The sequence below is a fragment of the Carcharhinus amblyrhynchos genome, chromosome 22 (assembly GCF_965287045.1).
Source record: "Carcharhinus amblyrhynchos chromosome 22, sCarAmb.v2.hapA, whole genome shotgun sequence".
In the NCBI taxonomy this organism is placed as follows: domain Eukaryota; kingdom Metazoa; phylum Chordata; class Chondrichthyes; order Carcharhiniformes; family Carcharhinidae; genus Carcharhinus; species Carcharhinus amblyrhynchos.
Window position 1 is genome coordinate 11,889,514 of NC_137345.1, and position 19,516 is coordinate 11,909,029.

Below are 19,516 nucleotides of genomic sequence, written 5' to 3' on the forward strand. Positions count from 1 at the left end.
TTGGACTTTAACCTGGTGTTGTGAGACTTTTTACTAAACGAATGGAACACTGCTTCTTGGATGTCCACAGGGCTCTATAGCATTTCCCCCCTTCCTGCCCCACCCCCATTGCTTATTATTCATCCTCTACTTGAGGTAATTGATTTGATTTGATTTACTACAGGGTGGCACAGTGGTTATCATTGCTGCCTCACAGTGCCAGGGACCCAGGTTTCATTCCTAGCTTGCGTGATCTTCTGTGCAGAATCTGCACATTTCCCTCATGTCTTCATGGATTTTCTGTGGATACTCCGGTTTTCTCCCACAGTCCGAAAGATGTGCTGGTTAGGGTGCATTGAGTCATGCTAAATTCTCCCTCAGAGTACTCAAACAGACACCAGAATGTGGCAACTGGGGGATTTTCACAGTAACTTCATTTACCGTGTTAACGTAAGCCCACTTGTGGCATGAAGAAATAAATTTGATTGTCACATATTTGGGATATAATGAAAAGTATAGATTTTTGCGCACTACACAGACAAAACATACCGTTCATAGAGTACATAGAGGAGAAGGAAAGGATAGGATGCAGAATATAATGTTACAGGCATAGCTAGGGTGTAGAGAAAGATCAGCTTAATAAATGATAGGTCCATTCAAAAGTCTGATGGCAGCAGAGAGGAAACTGTTCTTGAATCAGCTGGAACATGATCTCAGACTTCTGTATCTTTTTCCCAATGGAAGAAGGTGGAGGAGAGTATGACCAGGGTGCATGAGGTCCTTGATTTTGCTGGCTGCTTTTGTAAGGCAGCAGGATATGTAGATGGAGTCAATGGATGGGGGGGAGGTTGGTTTGCGTGATGGACTGGGCCACATTCAAACGCTTTGTAGGGAAAAAGAAAGGAGAGATTACCTGGAGGTAGATGCCAGTGTCAAAGAACCCTACAGTGCAGAAGGAGGCCATTTGGCCCATCAAGTCTGCACCACCACAATCCCACCCAGGCCTATCCCCGTAACCCCATGCATATACCTCACTTAGACCCCTTGACACTAAGGGGCAATTAAGTTTGGCCAATCAAGTTTATGGGCGGCACAGTAGCACATTGGTTAGCATTCCTGCTTCACAACTCCAGGGACCTGGGTCCGATTCCCGGCTTGGGTCACTGTCTGTGTGGAGTTTGCACATTTTCCTTGTGTCTGCGTGGGTTTCCTCCGAGTGCTCCAGTTTCCTCCCACAGTCCAAAGATGTGTGGGTTAGGTTTGATTGGCCATGCTAAATTGCCCCTTAGTGACCTGAGATGTTAGAGGGATTAGTGGGTAAAATATGTAGTGATATGGGGGTAGGCCCTGTGTGGGATTGTGGTCGGTGCAGATTCAATGGGCTGAATGTACTGTAAGGTTTCTGTAAACCCTACTGTACTGTAGGGTTTCTGTAAACAGTAAACTGTACTGTGCTGTAGGGTTTCTATGATTCTATAACCTAACCCACACATCTTTGGACTATGGGAGGAAGCCAGAGCACCTGAAGGAAATCCACGCACACACAGAGAGTGACCCAAGCCAGGAATCAAATCCAGGTCCCTGATGCTGTGAGACAGCAATGCTAACCACTGTGCCACCGTGCCACTGAGATCATCAGAACACAAGAACTAAACTCTGAGGAATCCCAGTTATTTTCCTAATCATTGGATTACCAGGAAGGAAGAATGATACATCCTAAGAAAAGCTCCTGTAGTTTCACCTTTGCAATTAACCCATTGTATGAGTGGTTAAGCTACTAACTGGCAATAAAAAATGATCCCGTGATTTACGTTTTTGTCAGCACGTTATTTTTAAGTTATAGCTCACAGAATGAAGGAGACAGTAGCAATCTTGATGCAAAATTGGCTAAATAATCGGAAGCAGATATTAATATCAATGGATATTTTTGGGGAGAGGAGGAAGATTTGCAGTGGTGTTTCTCAAGGTCAGTATTGATTTGATTTGATTTGTTATTGTCACATGTATTAACATACAGTGAAAAATATTGTTTCGGGTCAATACACCTAAACAGCATGTCTTTCAGACTGCGATGTGAGAAAATACTTTTTCACCTGTCTGGTTTGGGCCTGGATACACTGCCTGGAAGTACAGTGGAGACAGGTTTAATAAAGACATTCAAGAGATCATTAGATAATCATTTGAATAGAAACAACGTGCAAGGGTTATGGGGAAAAAGGGGAATATGGCATTAAGTCATGATGCTCATTTGGAGAGCTAGTGCAGACACAATGAGGCAAATGGTCTCCTTCTGCACTGTAACAATTCCGTGATTTTGTGATATTTAATTGGTACATTTGCCATTGAGGAACTGTTTAATAATTGTGAATTTGATTTCAAGCAGCATATAATAGCTTTGCTTCCAGTCTTCATAATTAACATTCCAGAAACCACACCCTGGATGCCATTGTTGGTCACCTCAGCAGCAAATCATACAGCCTCGGGCGTCAGTAAACTTGTGGCAATGTTTCTGTTTCCTTTTATCCCTTCTGAATTTGCCATTCAGGTACACAGCAATTAATTTCCGATCTTGCTGTCAAGTTCTGCCAAGGCCTTGTACCTCTTTATCTCTCTAACCTGCTCCAACTCTACAATCCTCCGAGAGCTCTACCCTTCTTTAATTCTGGCTTTAAGACATCCTTACTTTTAAACACTCCACCCTCATCTACTAGGGCCAGTGGCATTACCTCCCTAAGCCTCCCTAAACCTCTTAATTCTCCTTTATGACACTCCTTAAAAACAACCTCTTGTTTGGTTAGCAGCTTTGATAACACCTAACGTGTCGCATTTTGTTTATTACAATCTTGTTGATAGAAATCTACAGGCTTATGAAGGGTGTGGACACAGTGGATAGTCAGAAGTCTTTTCCCAGAGTGGAAGAGTTAATTACGAGGGAGCATAGGTTTAAGATGCGAGGGGCAAGGTTTAAAGAAGATGTATGAGGCAAGTTTTTTACACAGAGAATGGTGGGTGCCTGGAACTCGCTGCCAGAGCAGGCGACGGTGCAGAGGGACCTCGGGGTCCTTGTGCATGAGTCGCAAAAACCCAGCTTGCAGGTGCAGCAGGTGGTCAGGAAGGCGAATGGGATGCTGGCCTTCATAGCGAGGGGGATTGAATATAAAAGTAGGGAGGTCTTGCTGTGGCTGTATAGGGCATTGGTGAGGCCGCAGCTGGAGTACAGTGTGCAGTTTTGGACGCCGTGCTTACGCAAGGATATTTTGGCCTTGGAGGGAGTGCAGAGGAGGTTTACTAGGCTGATACCGGAGTTGAAGGGGTTGAGCTATGAGGAGAGGCTGAATAAACTAGGCTTGTACTCGTTAGAGTTTAGAAGAATGAGGGGAGATCTCATTGAGACGTATAAGATGATGAATGGGATGGATAGAATAGAGATGGAGAGACTCTTCCCGCTCAGAAAGGATAGTAGGACTAGGGGGCACAGCCTCAAGATAAAGGGGGGTGCGGTTTAGAACGAAGTTGAGGAGGAACTTCTTCACTCAAAGGGTGGTGAATCTCTGGAATTCTCTGCCCGTTGAAGTGGTGGAGGCTACCTCGCTAAATATTTTTAAGACGCGGGTTGATGGGTTTTTGATAAGAGAGGGGATTAAGGGTTATGGGGAGAGGGCGGGAATGTGGAACTGAGCCACGACAGATCAGCCATGATCTTATTGAATGGCGGGGCAGGCTCGAAGGGCTAGTTGGCCTACTCCTGCTCCTATTTCTTATGTTCTTATGTTGTCAATGCAGGCTCAATGGGCTGAATGGTCTCCTTCTGCATTGTAGGGAGTCTATGAACATCTAAACTACCTCTTACAGATCTATACGGTTCATTTGAAGAAAATGTTCCTGGGATCAGAATGGTGCTGGTTAGGTTAGCATTTATTGCCCATCGTAATTATCTTTGAGAAGGTGGCTGACCTGCCTTCTTGAACCACTGCAATCCATGTTGTACTCCTGCAGTGTTTTAGGGAGGGAGTTCCAGGTTTTCAATCCCGAGACAATGAATGCATGGTAGTAAACTTGAAAATTAGGATGACTAGAGAGGAACTTGCAGGTGTTGGTGTTTCCATGCGCTCTTCTAGCTGGTAGTAGTAAGAGGTTTGGAAAGGGCTGTCTTGATGAGTTGCTGTCATGCATCTTGTAGATAGAACCACAGAATGCCAACAGTGCAGAAAGAGGCCATTTGGCCCATCAAGTCTGCTCCGACTCTCCGAAAGAGCATCCCACCCAAGCCCTCCCCTCCACCCTATCCCCGTAACCTCACGCATTTATCATGGCTTATCCATTTAACCTACACATCTTTGGACATTAAGGGGAAATTTAGCATGGCCAATCCACCTAACCCACACATCTTTGGAGAGTGGGAGGAAACTGGAGCTCCTGGAGGAAACGCACACAGACACGGGGAGAACATGCAGACACAGATAGTCATCCAAGGCTGCATTCGAACGGCCTTTAAAGGTTCCCCCTTTTCTAAATTTTACCTCTGTCTCATCCCCCCCTCTTCATCTGTCACAGCTTATCCTCTCATTTTAGCTTCTCTGCCATTTGGCCATTCACACCCTTCATCCTCTCTATGGATAGCCATTAGCAGTCTTTTCCCCTGGTTTCTGTGGCTACGACTCACCTTCCATTCCCTCCCCCTGCAGTATAAAGATCTCGCACTTTCTATGCCTTTCAGATTTAACAAAGGGTTGTCTGGACTTGAAACGCCAGCTCTTTTCTCTTCTTAAAGAGGCTGCCAGACCGGCTGAGATTTTCCAGCACTTTTTCTTTTGATTTTATTTTAAAGATTGTCCCCATAGAACAAGTTGGACTCTGAGGCGTTTCAGTACAACTGAAATACATGTAGTATTCACTGTATGTATTCAGTGACAAAGTGGAGATACCGGCATTGGACTGGGATAAACACACGGCTGCGGGGCTGATGAGATGGTCGCAGACCTCCTTGTGGAATGTGCCTTTGCAAAGAAAGTCTGGAGTGAGATGCAGTGGTACTTGTCGAGGTTCGTCCCGAGCAGCTCGGTGACGCAGGACTCTGTGCTCTACGGGTTGTTTCCAGGGATGCACATCGAGACAAATATCAACTGCTGCTGGAAGGTCATCAACTTGGTGAAGGACGCACTTTGGTCTGCCCGAAACTTGCTGATCTTCCAGCTGAAAGAACTGTCCTCGACCAAGTGTTGCAGACTGGCACATTCCAAGGTCCAGGACTACGTGCTGAGGGACGCGCTGAAGCTTGGGGCAGCCACCGCAAAGGCACAATGGGGAAAGGCCACACTGTAAGGCCTTTTAACAGAGGCAGACCGAGGGCCCGGGAACTGCAGAATACCCTCGACCTGCGTAACTGTGTGCCAATCTGAGCAATAACGGCGCACAGTAATTTATTGAGGCATGTATATAGTTTTAAGTATTGAAATGTAATGACTGTAATTTGTACAAAACTGTAAAAATGTTTTGAATCTGCAGTGTTTGCAATTCAAAGCCGTGTAGATTTGCAATAGTTTATTTGAGTTTTTTATGAATAAAGTATATTTTTGGGAAAAAAAAACACAGTAAGAAGTCTCACAACACCAGGTTAAAGTCCAACAGGTTTATTTGGTAGCACAAGCCATTACCTTTTGGAGCGCTGCCATGTAAGATGAAGGGGCAGCACTCCAAAAGCTAGTGGCTTGTGCTCCCAAATAAACCTGTTGGACTTTAACTTGGTGTTGTGAGTCTTCTTACTGTACATTCAGTGAGCCATTTGGCCTGAGGAGGTTCTTGTCCTCTTGGTTCACTGTGGTTGAAATGTCTTAGACAGTGACCTTCCCCATTGCGCTTCTTGGGGAAGCTGCCCCAAAAGTTACATAGTTCTGGGCTTTGGAATGTACCGGTTTGCAAAATTCAGTCGGGGACAGAGAGAGAAAGGCAGTAAGGATCTCTCCCAGTTGCTTGTCCTCAGTTCTGCACAGAAAACTTTTCCTCAAACATACAAAGGGTTGGTTTGTCATGTGACCACCCTCTCCATCTGGCCAGTCATTCAAATATGATTAATCTTCCACGTGAGACTTGATTCAGTCAGGTCTGGGAATTTCCCCTCTCATTCGGGCTTCCGTTGTTCAAGCGATTAGGCTTGATTGTGTAATGCCTGCCGCACAGTCTGTTTTTAACCCTTATACAGTGGACAAAGAACTGCGAATTGACTTCTTGTTTGTACATTAATATTTATTCACTCACACAATTACTAATCACCCACACAGTAAATACTAAGTTATTTACAGAATGCTAAAACTCAAGAAAAACAATAGGTCTTGACTTAACTTCTGTGTAGACTGGCAAGTACCCAGGCAGATATTGGCCTTTATTAGCCTGCTGGTTTCTGTTGTCCTCGGTGTCGTATGGTCTTTCGGTATGGTCTGATACTCTGGTTCTGGTCTTCCTTCCGTCGTTGGTGTGGTGGCTCTCCTCGTGCTGGTGGTAATCACCGTTACTATCATTTGTGAGACACAGAGAGATCCTTCTGTTGTGCAGCACCTTTTATACCTCGTTGGTTTCGTGCCCTTTTTAGTTGATGCCAATCAACCGATCAGGGCTTGATCACCCTGGTCGATAAAGTCCAGTCAGGTGCTGCTCTACTGATCTCTGGGTGTGTGTCCAACGGCCATACCTGTGGGTGCTGGAGGCACATACCTCCCTTCCACATAAGGGGTTAAGGCGCCCGGGTGCCTGGTAAACAACTCTGTTTGACCAGAAAGTGTCCATTGTCTTTGAGATGGCCCATGTCCTGTGTATTCGGTCATCTGAGCTGCAGCCTTTTTATCTCTATCGTTTAAGCTGCAGGCTGTCTGTTTCTGTACTTGGCTAACTATCCCAGCATGCTTTGTAAATTGCCATCTCTGGTGGCCCGTTTGGTCACAATGCTTTGCCTTCACTCATAGCACCATAGGCTCAGTTGAATATCTGGACAATGTGGTTGTGAAATAGGAAAAATGGTAAAATCACATTCTTCTGTGATGCATATTTGCCATCTCCATCTCATTGGGTAGAAATGTGGAATGTGCCGTAATGTAAATCAGGTAGCTGGCTTGGCTGAGTTTGCGATTTAAAAAAACTAGTTTTTTGTAAAATTCACGCTTCCAGCTGGTGGATTAAAACCCATTATTTCCATATAGGGAGGCATGGTGGCACAGTGGTTAGCACTGGTGCCTCACAGTGCCAGGGACCTGCGTTTGATTCCTGCTTTGGGTACTGTCTGTGTGGAGTTTGCACATGCTGTGTGTGTGTTTCCTCAGGATGTTCCAGTTTCTTCCCACAGTCCAAAAGACAGGCAGGTTAGCTGCATTGGTTATGCTAAATAACCCCTCACTGTACTCAAACAGGTGCCAGACTGTGGTGATTAGGGGATTTTTACAGTAACTTAATTGTGGTGTTAATGTAAGCCTGTTTGTGACTAATAAATAAACTTTACATTATTTGGCATAAAGCACATCTTCATGACAGTACTGTTACTTCCCATATTTATGCATATTGTTTCCAGAAATTCTATTTTAATTCCTCCAAAACAAAACTGGTTTTCACCCTTCTTGTAGCATTGGAATGGTCTAAGCCCTTCACAAACATCCCTCAATGCAATCTCCAACATAATAAATGGCACATCCTTCAACACCTTGCCTCTATTTCCAGCTCAGTGAAACTGCCCTCACTTTATTCTAATCTCACTGTCTCCTACCCTAACCACAGCATCTCTTCTCTTCTTAGACTTTCACACGTACGACGATGTATAAGCTCTACCCAGACTGCCCGTCCAGATTTAGGTGGGCCATCGCTATCCATTACAGCCCTCAGTTCAAGTTCCCTATTCTTATCATCTACTTCATTCTCTCCTCGGACACTATCTCAGACCAAACCAAACCCCAGCATCCTGTTCAAGCTCATATCTTCTCCAACGCAATTCTTGCCTGCTACCACCTCCTCCTTGTGATCATCCACCTCAGCTCATCTGTCTACAGGAATAATTATTCATGCCTAGGCTCCACAATCTGCAATTCCCTTTCGATAATCTTCCACCTTTCTGTCCCCTTTCAAGGCTCATTCCTGGTCAAGCTTTTTGTCAGCCCCCTAATTGGGCAGCACGATGGCAAAGTGGTTAGTACTGCTGCCTCACAGCACCAGCAACCTGGGTTTGATTCCTGGCTTGGGTCACTGTCTGTGTGGAGATTGCATGTTCTCCCTGTGTCTGCGTGGGTTTCCTCTGGGTGGTCTGGTTTTCTCCCACAGTCCTAGATGTGCTGGTTATGTGGATTGGCTATGCTAAATTGTCCCTCAGGGTCAGGGGGTCTAGCAGGTTAAATACATGGGGTTACGGGAATAGGGCCTGGGTGAGATTGTGGTTGGTGCACACTTGATAGGCCGAATGGCCTCCTTCTGCACTGTAGGACACTATGATAATCATTCCTGCTTTGGTTTAGTGGCACATATTCCTTTTGCTTGTGTGAAGTGCTAGTTTTTAAAGTTATTTATTAGTGTCACACGCAGACTTACATTAACAGTGCATTGAAGTTACTGTGAAAATCCCCTACTTGCCACGCTCCAGCACCTGTTTGGGTACACTGAGGGAGAATTTAGCATGGCCAACCCACCTCACCAGCACATCTTTTGAAATACGGGAGGAAACAGGAGCACCTGGAGGAAACCCACGCAGGCACAGGGAGAACATGCAGACTCCACACAGACAGCGGCCCAAACCGAGAATTGAACCTGGGTCCCTGGCACCGTGAGGCAGCAATGCTAACCTCTGTGCCACCATTACTTCACTCAAAGGATTGAGAATCTTGCCGCAGAGGTTTGCAGATGCTCTATGATTGAATATATTTAAGATTAGGATAGACAGATTATTGCTCTCTTGGGGAATCATGAGGTGTTGGGAATGGACAGGGAAGTGGAGTTGAAGTTCAAGATAAGCCATGATCATGTTGAATGGTGGAGCAGGCTCAGTGGACTTGTCTCGTGTTCATGTGATACAAAATACATTTGCATAGTTTAATACATCAAGATTTTCAATGTTGGACACTCCAGAAGTTTTAGTCATTGCTCAATGACTAGGTACCAATCTTAAAAAGCAGCAGAGGGGAAAAAGAAATAAGTCAAAGATTAAAATAAAAGCAGTTCATCATTGTATGACATTTTATTTTATCAAATACAGACTCCCAAAACGTTCACAACATCTTGGCAAATTAGAACATAAATATTAAATTTGGACATACTATGCGGGAAACTGGATCAGAACACTGAGCACAACAGGGCTGGATCTGGAAGAAATTCCCTTCACAGTACAAGAATGAAATTAGGACAAAAACAAACACAGCTTGCTCTCGGTTCAAACATCGCGATTCGGCCACACATTTCATAGATCATTCCATTGAAAAAAAAAGTAACAAGTACACATACAAAAAAAAAGCAACGTGACAAAACTCCAGTTAAATCATCGGTAAAGAAATGTGACTTTGAGGGGAGTTGGTCTTTTTAAAAAAACCCTACTCAACGATCTCACTGAACATGTTTTCTAACTGATCGTCTCAACAGTTGTGAACTAGCAAATTCAGTGCAGTTGTCCCGATTTTCTCCATTCCGGATTAATCAACAGTCACCAACAGACAGAAGAATCACAGAATTAAAAGTTGGCAAATTTTCTTTCTTTTAACATAGCAAGCCAAGGAAAGCCCAAAACAATTTCAAAATATACTCTGGTCTTGGAAAATATAATTAAACCTTTCATTTGGTAATTTCATATAGAGTGTGCAATCACATCATATAGATTTAATTCTTTTAGAAAGATTTAATAGCAGTTGTTAAAATATTTATATCCTGTTACAGAGTGCTTCTCAGTACAATTACTTGTTGGGGAAAGTGCTGCCCAGGAATACGCTTCTTTTAACATTTTTAAAAATACCAAAGTGAAACATTTGACTTTTTCCTTATGATTTAGTTTCCTCCGCTAGAAAATGGGAAGAAAATTATCATGATTTGATATATCTGATCCTTTTTTTTCCCCCCCATAACAAGGCATCTAGGTCAATCAGGAACTGGGAATAATTGGAACCAATCATGGTATGGACTTTGTATATCCTTATGGTCCATAACGTAGTGTGCAGTGGAACATCAGAGTCATCTGACATATTCCTACCAACATGAAGCAGAGTGTCAATAAATAGATGCATCGAGGTTACCAGGAAGGCATGGGGTAACCTCAAAGCAATTGGATCCCAAGTGCACACTGTTCCATCACCCCATTTATACCAATATAAGAGCACTGGTGGCACCTCCAGCTTTTGATAATCTCTATGTGCATTCACACATCAATGAGGACTATCCACAGTGAAGATTTTATAGACATTGGGGCAGCACGGTGGCACAGTGGTTAGCACTGCTGCCTCTCAGTGCCAGGGCCCCAGGTTCAATTCTGGCCTTAGGTGATTGTCTGTGTAGAGTTTTCACATTCTCCCCGGGGTTGGGTGGGTTTCCTCCGAGTGCTCCGGTTTCCTCCCACAGTCTGAAAGATGTGCTGGTTAGGTTGACTGGTTATGGTAAATTGTCCATTAGTGTCCAGGGGGATTATATGGGGTTACGGGGAAAAGGTCTGGGTGGGATTGTTGTCAGTGCTGACCCGATGGGCTGAATGACTACCTTTGGCATCGTAGAGATTCTACGATTCTATCAGAGTCAGAGAATCATACAGCGCAGAAAAGGCCCTTCAGCCCACCAAGTCTGCACTGACAATAACTACCACTAAGGGCATGCTAATCCTATTTTCCTGTACTTGCCCCATACCCTTGAGTGTTATGATATTTCAAGTGCTCATCCAAATGTTTTTTGAAGCTTGTAAGGTTTCTGGCTTCCACTGCCAGGCATTATATAAAGTCGTTCAATGATTTACAAAACTTGGGTCAACTTTAGTCAGGACCGATGTCAGTTATTAAAAATATAAAGATACAGTAGAAATGATTACGCGGAAATCTGCGAATTTGGGTAAAGCTTTTCATGTTTTTTTTAAAAGTAGCTTTAACAGCTTAAAGTCAATGCAATATTTCAGAAGTAGTCTTCTGGTTTCAGAATCATTAGGAGAGGAGATGCTAGCAGTGAAACTCACTGACGGCAGGGGTAATAAGAAACCACTCTACACGTGATTCGAGTCCACATAAAGGGATGACGAAGAAACTGATTAATGTCACTGGCGCTATCAATGCTAAAACATTCTACCATCCTGTCCCAAGTATTGAACAAAGGTCTACAAAATCCCACAGGCTAGTGTCATCTTCCCACTGCATGATAAATCTCCTTTATAATAATCTTTACAAACTAGTAAGGAAAAAGTGCAATTTTGTTTTCAAAAAGGGATAGATTACAGGTTCTCCGCCGCAAATCCCCGAAACAACGATGGTACAGCAGAGACAGTTCATTCGAATTTTATTTGGCTTTGTCAAAACATAGTTTGGGTCAATTTCAGGATTTACTGAAATCAGCTGCACTACTTTGCGCTGTCAGTGGAGTCAGGCTAGACCTCATTGAGAATTACAGCTTCTATTGACCGCGACAGTCATTTTGTGTGGTACAATTCTGCTCATGTGACCGACACGCCTATTGCAAAAGGACTTGGGTCCACTGAACAGTTGAAATGCTTTGTCAGATCTCAAGCAAGTCTGATTCAGAAATAGCTCACAGAGGTTGTGAGTCGACGGGTTAGGTCCTGCATAGGTCCAGGACAATTAGATGCCAGTTGAGTCAGTAACATGGCTGGGATACCATTGATTTTTGTCTCGTTTTAAAAATCAAGGGCCTTTGGGGTCAACTGCGCAGGTGAGAAGTTAAATAATTTGGATCAGGCTGTCTGACATAAACTGCCACTCATTAAAAGCAATCATGATGAGAACAGTACAACTTTTTTTCCCAGTGACAGCCAGTGGTGATAACACTGTTTCCAGACAAATAGGCATGTTGACATTTCGCTGGCACTTATTGGTTGAATGCTATAAAATGTTCAAAGCAATTTCACAACTCAAAATGAAACATGCTATCCTAAAATTCTACATCTAGACCAGAGCCGAGAGTCCAGTCCAAGGAGGGCATTAAATCATCTTAATGACAAACGGGGGAAAAAAAACCAAACTTTTTTTTTTGCAAACTGTACAATACCTAACCGAGCTCAAAACACTTAATGAGTTGGGCCCTGGCTTGGGTTGGCCAGCTGAATGTAGCTGGTTACTTTCTGCAGCAGCGTCGGTGGAGGGGGTGGGTGCCTTTTCAAGAAAGGCTTGATGGTGAAAAGATGGAACAGAAGCGATTGTAAGCACTGGGGGAGGAGAGGGGGAGCAGTGTGGAGGAAGCAGCTTCTCAAACTACCCCAACACCAGGTGCATGTTGGACAGCTGGTCGGATGAGAGATAAATAGTTCATTAGGAACAAAGACATGATTGCGAGCGTTGTCGACTTCAGAGCTGGCAGCTTCCAGCAAAACAGTAGGCAATAAAAACGTGTAACAAAAAGAGAAAATGCTGGACAATCACAGCAGGTCTGGCAGCATCTGTGAGGAGGGAAAAGAGCTGACATCGAGTCCAGCTAACCCTTTGGCAGAGCTTTGACAAAGGGTCATCTGGCCTCAAAACGTCAGCTCTTTGCCCTTCTTACAGATGCTGCCAGACCTGCTGAGATTTTTCAGCCTTTTCTCTTTTGGTTTCAGATTGCAGCATCTGCAGAAATTTGCTTTTATTTAATAAAAATGTATATATATATTATATATACACACACAACACATTATATATAGTCTACATATAATATACTATATTGTATATAACATATGTTATATATTTTATATTATATTATATATATTATATATAAATAAATAAGCTAGATACATTATAGACCCTTCTTCCACATCCAGCAATGTAGATGAAACACACTTGCGCCTGCAACACTGATCATGCTCAGCGGATTCATAATTGTCCCTTTTTTTAAAAAAAAGTGTAAAATATACATCCCAACCTGTTATTGCAGAATTAACCCCCCTCCCTCCCCTCCCCAACTGAGACAATAGGATGCCTCAGGAAGATTGTTCTTTGCATTTAAAAGAAAACAAAGTATAGAGTTCTCAAAGTCCAAATAACAGGGTTGCACTCCGAGTTCAAAAACAAATTGAACCACCTTTTCATTCGAATTAGCAGCTTTCAGTTCTGAAGTCAGGTGTCCAGTTACCGTGTGTTGTCCTGCTGCAGGATCCAGTTTTAACGCACAGGTGGGGGTCCCATCGAGACCTCGCCTGATCGAGCAGTGTGTGTGTATGTACGTGTTATGTGTGTGGTCTGTGCAGAAATCTCCATTAGTCGGTCCACACGGGTTGCATATGAAACACACAGTCTCCCGTGGTGTAAAGTTTCATTAAAGTCACCTCCGTTTGAATTGCCCTTGATGATTAACTCCCCTCCCCCCCATTTTATGAGGCGGCCTTCGTTTTAGTCACCGACGTCCGTGTCTCGGTCGCCAATCAGCCAGAGAATGTGGAAGCTGAGCGCCAGGAACCCGGTCCCCAGCAGGTCGCCCAGTGCCGTCAGGTAAGGGATCGAGAAATTATCCGGATCCATGCCACGACCCCACATCCAATGAATCATCCAATCGGCAACATAGAGCAGAATTAGCACCTGTATTACAACATGAATCACATGTCATCGTTCTTTGGAATATCAGTGTTCATTATTATTATTCTTTCTAAAACATTTTAGCATCTCATGGGTGGTGGCCATCACTGACAAGGTCACCATTGATCACCCATTTCTAATTGCCCTTCAGAAGGAGCTAGGACAGCATGGTGGCGCTGCAACATCACAGCGTCAGGGACACGGGTTCGATTCCAGCGTGTGTGGAGTTTGCACGTTCTCCTAGTGCCTGCGTGAGTTTCCTCCCACACTCCAAAGATGTGTATTGCTCATGGTAAATTGCTCCTTGGGGGATTAATGGGGTAAATGCAGAGGGTTAGATGTGGTGGTGGTGGGAGCGGGGGGCTGAGCGAGCCTGGGTGTTCTGTCATAGTGCTGACACAGACTCAACGGGCCGAATGGCCTCCTTCTGCACTGTGGGGGTTCTATGAAGGAACTGATGAGCCATCTCCTTGAATACCATTTAGTGGCTTGCTAGAGTATTTCAGAGGGCAGTTGAGAGTCCTGTGACTTTGGGTCTGCAGTCATTCCAAAAAAGCATAACAGGCATGGACGGCAAATTTCTTTCCCTTAAGGCCTTGAAATGATGGGTTTTAGGACAATCCAATAGTTTCATGGTTGTCCATTACTGATACCCACTTTTCATTCCAGGTTTTACTAACTAATCCAATTTAAATTCTTCATTTGCCATGTCCTCAGGATATTAATCCAAGCCTCTAGATTACTAATCCAATAGTATAACCATTAGGCTACCATATACCCATTCTAGATTGGGCACGTTTACATCACATTTTGCCAGAAGTGACATATATTTAGAGAAACCAGTCACAAAGGTGGTGATTGTTTCATTTTGAGTGAAGGTTCTTGTGCTGGATTAGTACTCATCATAGAATCTCTATCATGCAGAAGGAGGCCATTTGGCCCATCAAGTCTGCAACGACCACAACTGAGCTGTCTGGGCCCACTGGGCTTACCTCACTATTCATCCCTCAGCTACATATCCACCAAGTTTGGTGCAGGGACAAATATTTAACCAAAATTCTTGGAATGCCCAGAACAATTCTACTGCAAGAATTTTCTTTGGCATTTCCATAACCAGATTGACACAATGCACTGCAGTTCACACTCTGCACAAATTAGATTATCAAAATGCTAAATGCTGTGCATTGAAACAGTGTCCCTACAACCCTAGGAACTCATCTACTTTCAATGCACATTCTTTATTCTCATTTCCAATACTCGCAAGTCCTTAGTTTTCTTATTGAAGTCCAATAACTTCCCTGATTTGGCAATTTCCTCCCTTTTCTCTCATGTGTGGTGTGCAATCTTGAGTTTCCCCCAATTTTCTCCCCACCTTGCAACACTAGGAACTGAAAGGGGAAATAGGGAAGCCAAAAGATCTCAGAATAAGCCTCAAGTGGACTTGTGCCTTTAATGAACACTTTGGTTCAAACTGAGAATTCTTACATGTGCTACAAAATGGCAGAACCCACATTCTAATGCTTAGTAACTCAAAACTGGCTCACCACCAGGTTTAGTTTTTAAATAGCTGCTGGGATAGTTTAGAATAACATTCCAAAATGTTTTGGGCAGCACAGTGGCTAGCACCGCTGCCTCGCAGCACTAGGGACCCGGGTTCGATTCCTGGCTCGGATCGCTGTCTGCATGGAGCTTTCGTGTTCAGAGAATCAGAGGTTTGCAGCATGGAAACAAGCCCTTCAGCCTAACTTGTCCATGCCGCTCTTTTTTTCAGAAAAACCCCTAAGCTAATCCCAACTGCCCGCATTTGGCCCATATCCCTCTATACCCATCGTACCCATGTAACTGTCTAAATGCTTTTTAAAAGAGAAAATTGTACCCTCCTCTACTACAAGGCAGTTTATTGTTTCTACAATGAATTTGTTAGAACATAGAACACCACAGCACAAACAGGCCCTCCGGCCCACAAGTTGCGCCGATCATATCCATACCTACTAGGCTATCTATAACCCTCAATCCCATTAAATCCCATGTACTCATCCAGAAGTCTCTTAAAATGAGTTCGCCTCGGACAGCAGCCGATTCCACTCACCCACTACCCTCCGAGTGAAAAACCTACCCGACATCTCCTCCGTACCTACTCCCCAGCACCTTAAACCTGTGGCCTCTCGTAGCGACCTTTTCAGCCCTGGGAAGTAGCCTCTGAGAATCCACCCTATCTATACCTCTCAACATCTTATAAACCTCAATCAGGTCACCTCTCATCCTTCATCTCTCCAGGGAGAAAAGACTGAGCTCCCTCAACCTATCCTCATAAGGCATGCCACCCAATCCAGGCAACATCCTTGTAAATCTCCTCTGCACCCTTTCAATAGCTTCCACATCTTTCTTGTAATGAGGCGACCAGAACTGCGCACAGTACTCCAAGTGGGGTCTGACAAGGGTCTTTGTAATGCTGCAGCATTAGGTGTTCTCCTCGTGTCTGCATGGGTTTCCTCTGGGTGCTCCGGTTTCCTCCCACAGTCGAAAGACATGCGGGTTAAGTTGATAGGTCATGCTAAATTGCCACTTAGTGGGGGACTAGCAGGATAAATGTGTGGGGCTACGGGTAGGTGGTTGGAGGGATAGTGTTCGGTGCAGACTTAAGGGCTGAATGGCCTCCTTCTGTGCTGTTGGGATTCTATGAAAACAATACTTCTGAAAAGGCCATAACCAATAAAGCCCTAAAAAATACTTTCAACTTTAGAAAAATTCAACATACTTGTAATAAAGCAGCCATCATGTAGAATGCTATAAATATTGGCGTAAGAGTTGTGTGTCCCCCTTGCATGGAGTTAATGGTATACAGAAAGACTAGGTGTCCAGGAACAACTAGAAGGAACAAGACCCGAGCTGATCTCGAATTCAAATCTGCAAAATATAAACACACAAATTGTCATTGTTTTCACAGGTACCGTATATGCTTCAATACACAAGTTTGGACTGAAAGCAATATAACTCCAGGAGTCAAAAACGGCAAAAAAAAAGCACAGATAAGAGAGATCATTCAGCAGGAAATGCAGTTTAGAGGGAGTTTTACTCTACCTCTGACTGTTGCTATTTTCAACTTGAGATTCCTTGATATAACCTAGGTTTAAATGAATGATGAAATGTTCTACTGTCAACAGTTACTCTCTACTGCAATAACCACTGAACAATTGGAAGAATTTAGCATGTAAATTCATGGGTTTTTAATGAATAACTTGTCCAGACATAAACCACAAGAACAAAACTGTTTGATCCACAAAATGAGATTACACTCTGAGGTGGCACAGTGATTAGCGCCAGGAAGCCAGGTTTAATTCGGCTTGGGGCCACGGTCTGCGCGGAGTCTGCACGTTCTCCCAGTGTCTGTGTTTCCTCCCACAGTCCAAAAGATGGGCTGGTTAGGTGCAACGGCCACGCTAAATTCTCCTTCAGTGTACCCGAACAGGTGCTGGAGTGTGGTGACTAGAGGATTTTCACAGTAGCTTAACTGCAGTGTTAATGCAAGCCTACATGTGATACTGATAAATAAACTTTAATTCTAAATCCTGACAAAGAAACCTGCGTCCCCATCACACTGTCTGTATCTCAAATTAATTTGAGGTGTGTGAGGAGAAGCTTAGAGGAGATGTGCGAGGCAAGTGTTTTTTTAAAACACAGATGGTGGTGAATGTCTGGAACGCATTGCCTGGGGAGGTGGTGGAAACAGGTATGATTGCGGCATTTAAGGGGCAACTTAATAGATGAATAGGATGGGAACGGAAGGATGCAAACTCTAAGTGCATACGGTTTTAGTTTAGGCAGGCATCATGACTGGTGCAGGCTTGGAGGGCTCAAGGCCCCTTCCTCTGTACTTTTCTTTGCTCTCTGACTGAAATTTCATTGAATTTCTTGATCTGGGAGATGGATGCCACTATTAGTGTTAAGACATTCTACCTAGCATCAGTCCTAGCTTTCCCGTAAGTATCTATATGTCTTTTTGTCCTCCAGTTCTGATTGTCATTTGAAACCGTGTTCGGTATTAATCTTTCTTGCAAGTTTGGAGGGAGCTTGACCCTCTTAAGATGTGCTTTCCCTTTGAAAAGAAGGTTGGAAAAAAAAATCAAAGTTGTTCTATTGTCAGTCTGTCGTGCACAACTTCGTATTAGTGATCTTTGCTTTCTCATATAGATACATCAAATCTTGAGACCACTGAAGTAGCAAACACATGACATACTACACCATGCTAACCTGCTTCTGAGACGGTAATTGAGGTTGACCGAAGAGGCGCGAGAGAAATAGTTTTCACCACTGTCCATTACTGAAGATCTGGCGTCCACAATAAAGGATTAGTCAGAATCTGCTCCCACTAGATAAATGCATTCAAAATTCTTCAAGCCTCTTCAACAACCTTTCTGTAGCACATTGAAAGGTGGGAAAAAAAACCCCACAAAAGTAACAATCTGTGGCACCAAAAGCAGAAAATGCTGGAAGATCCTCAACGGGTCTGACAACATCTGTGGAGGGAGGACAGAGCCAATGTTTCGAGTCTGGATGACCCTTCATCAGAGCTCTATCCTCTATCCACACACGCTGTCAGATCTGCTGAGGATTTTCCAGCATTTTCTTTCTTTTGTTTCAGGTTCCAGCATCCGCAGTAATTTGCTTTTAACATTTGGCACCAATTTCAGTTCGAAAGGACTATGGGGACGTAGAGAGAGAACACCATCCACAACCTTTGGGCTGATGAGTTTCTTGTGACCGGAAATGCACCGAGCTTGGATAATCACAATTAAGCACGGGTCCACACGGCACAGAGCTGCCCACTGTTGAGTACAATTGCCAACACACAAGGGTGACTGATGAGAAAGGTCACTGGGTGTAGCAGGAAATGCAGTTTGCAGGGAGCTTTACTCTACCTTTGACCACTGTTACTTTCAACTTGGGAGCCCTCAATTTCAACTAGGCTTAAATGAGTGGTGAAACACTCAATTGTTGACAGTTATTCTGGGAATCATAGAGTCCCTACAGTGCAGAAGAAGGCCGTTCAGCCCATCGAGCCTGCACCAATAATTCCACCCAGGCCCTCGCCCTGTAACCCCGCGGTTATACTGCGAATTCCCCTGACACTAAGGGAAAACGTATCATGGCCAATCCACCTAAACGCATATCTTTGGAGCGTGGGAAGAAATCGGAGCACCCAGAGCAAACCTGTGCAGACACGGGGCATATTCCACATAGACAGGTACCCACTGGCTGGAATTGAATCTGGGTCCCCGACACTGAGAGGCAGCAGTGCAAAGCACTGTACTAGGTGTTGCCTCCTTGATTTCAACACAAAAATGGGAGGGGCGGGGGGGGCAGATGATAATCTTGCCGAAAGTGTTTAGACACAATCTACCTCTAGATGTATCTAAACAATAAAAGCAAATTACTGCGGATGCTGGAAACTGAAACAAAAACAGAAAATGCTGGAAAATCTCAGCAGTTCTGACAGAGCCAACATTTTGAGTCTAGATGATGAAACAAAGGGTCATCCAGGCTCGAAACGCTGGCTCTAATCTCTCTCTCCACAGATGCTGTCAGACCTCAGATTTTCCAGCATTTTCTGTTTTGTGTTTGTTTTGCGTAAATAATTACATTCCACCTTCCGCAAAAACTCACTAGCGTTTAGTTTAAAGTTTATTTAATAGTGTCGCAATTAGTCTTACACTAACATGGCAATGAAGTTACTGTGAAAATCCCCCAATCACTACACTCTGGTGCCTGTTCGGGTACACTGAGGGAAAATTTTGCCAATGCACCTAACCAGCACATCTTTCACACTGCGAAAG

At 44.0% G+C, this 19,516-nt stretch overlaps 1 protein-coding gene across 2 annotated transcripts in view; it reads right to left on the reverse strand.

Annotated features, from left to right (window-relative positions):
* Nucleotides 1-12,688: 12,688 nt before the first annotated feature.
* LOC145356901 (solute carrier family 41 member 1-like) overlaps nucleotides 12,689-19,516 on the reverse strand; it is a 66,789-nt gene continuing 59,961 nt past the window's right edge. The window contains exons 10-11 of one of the 2 annotated variants that reach the window (XM_080209889.1): nucleotides 16,441-16,589; nucleotides 12,689-13,685 (exon numbers count right to left, since the gene is read on the reverse strand). In XM_080209889.1, the coding sequence (XP_080066015.1) occupies nucleotides 13,500-13,685; nucleotides 16,441-16,589 (335 nt within the window). In that variant the 3' untranslated portion in view covers nucleotides 12,689-13,499. The remainder of the gene's footprint in view (nucleotides 13,686-16,440; nucleotides 16,590-19,516) is intronic. The other variant, XM_080209890.1, reaches the window with a different exon arrangement.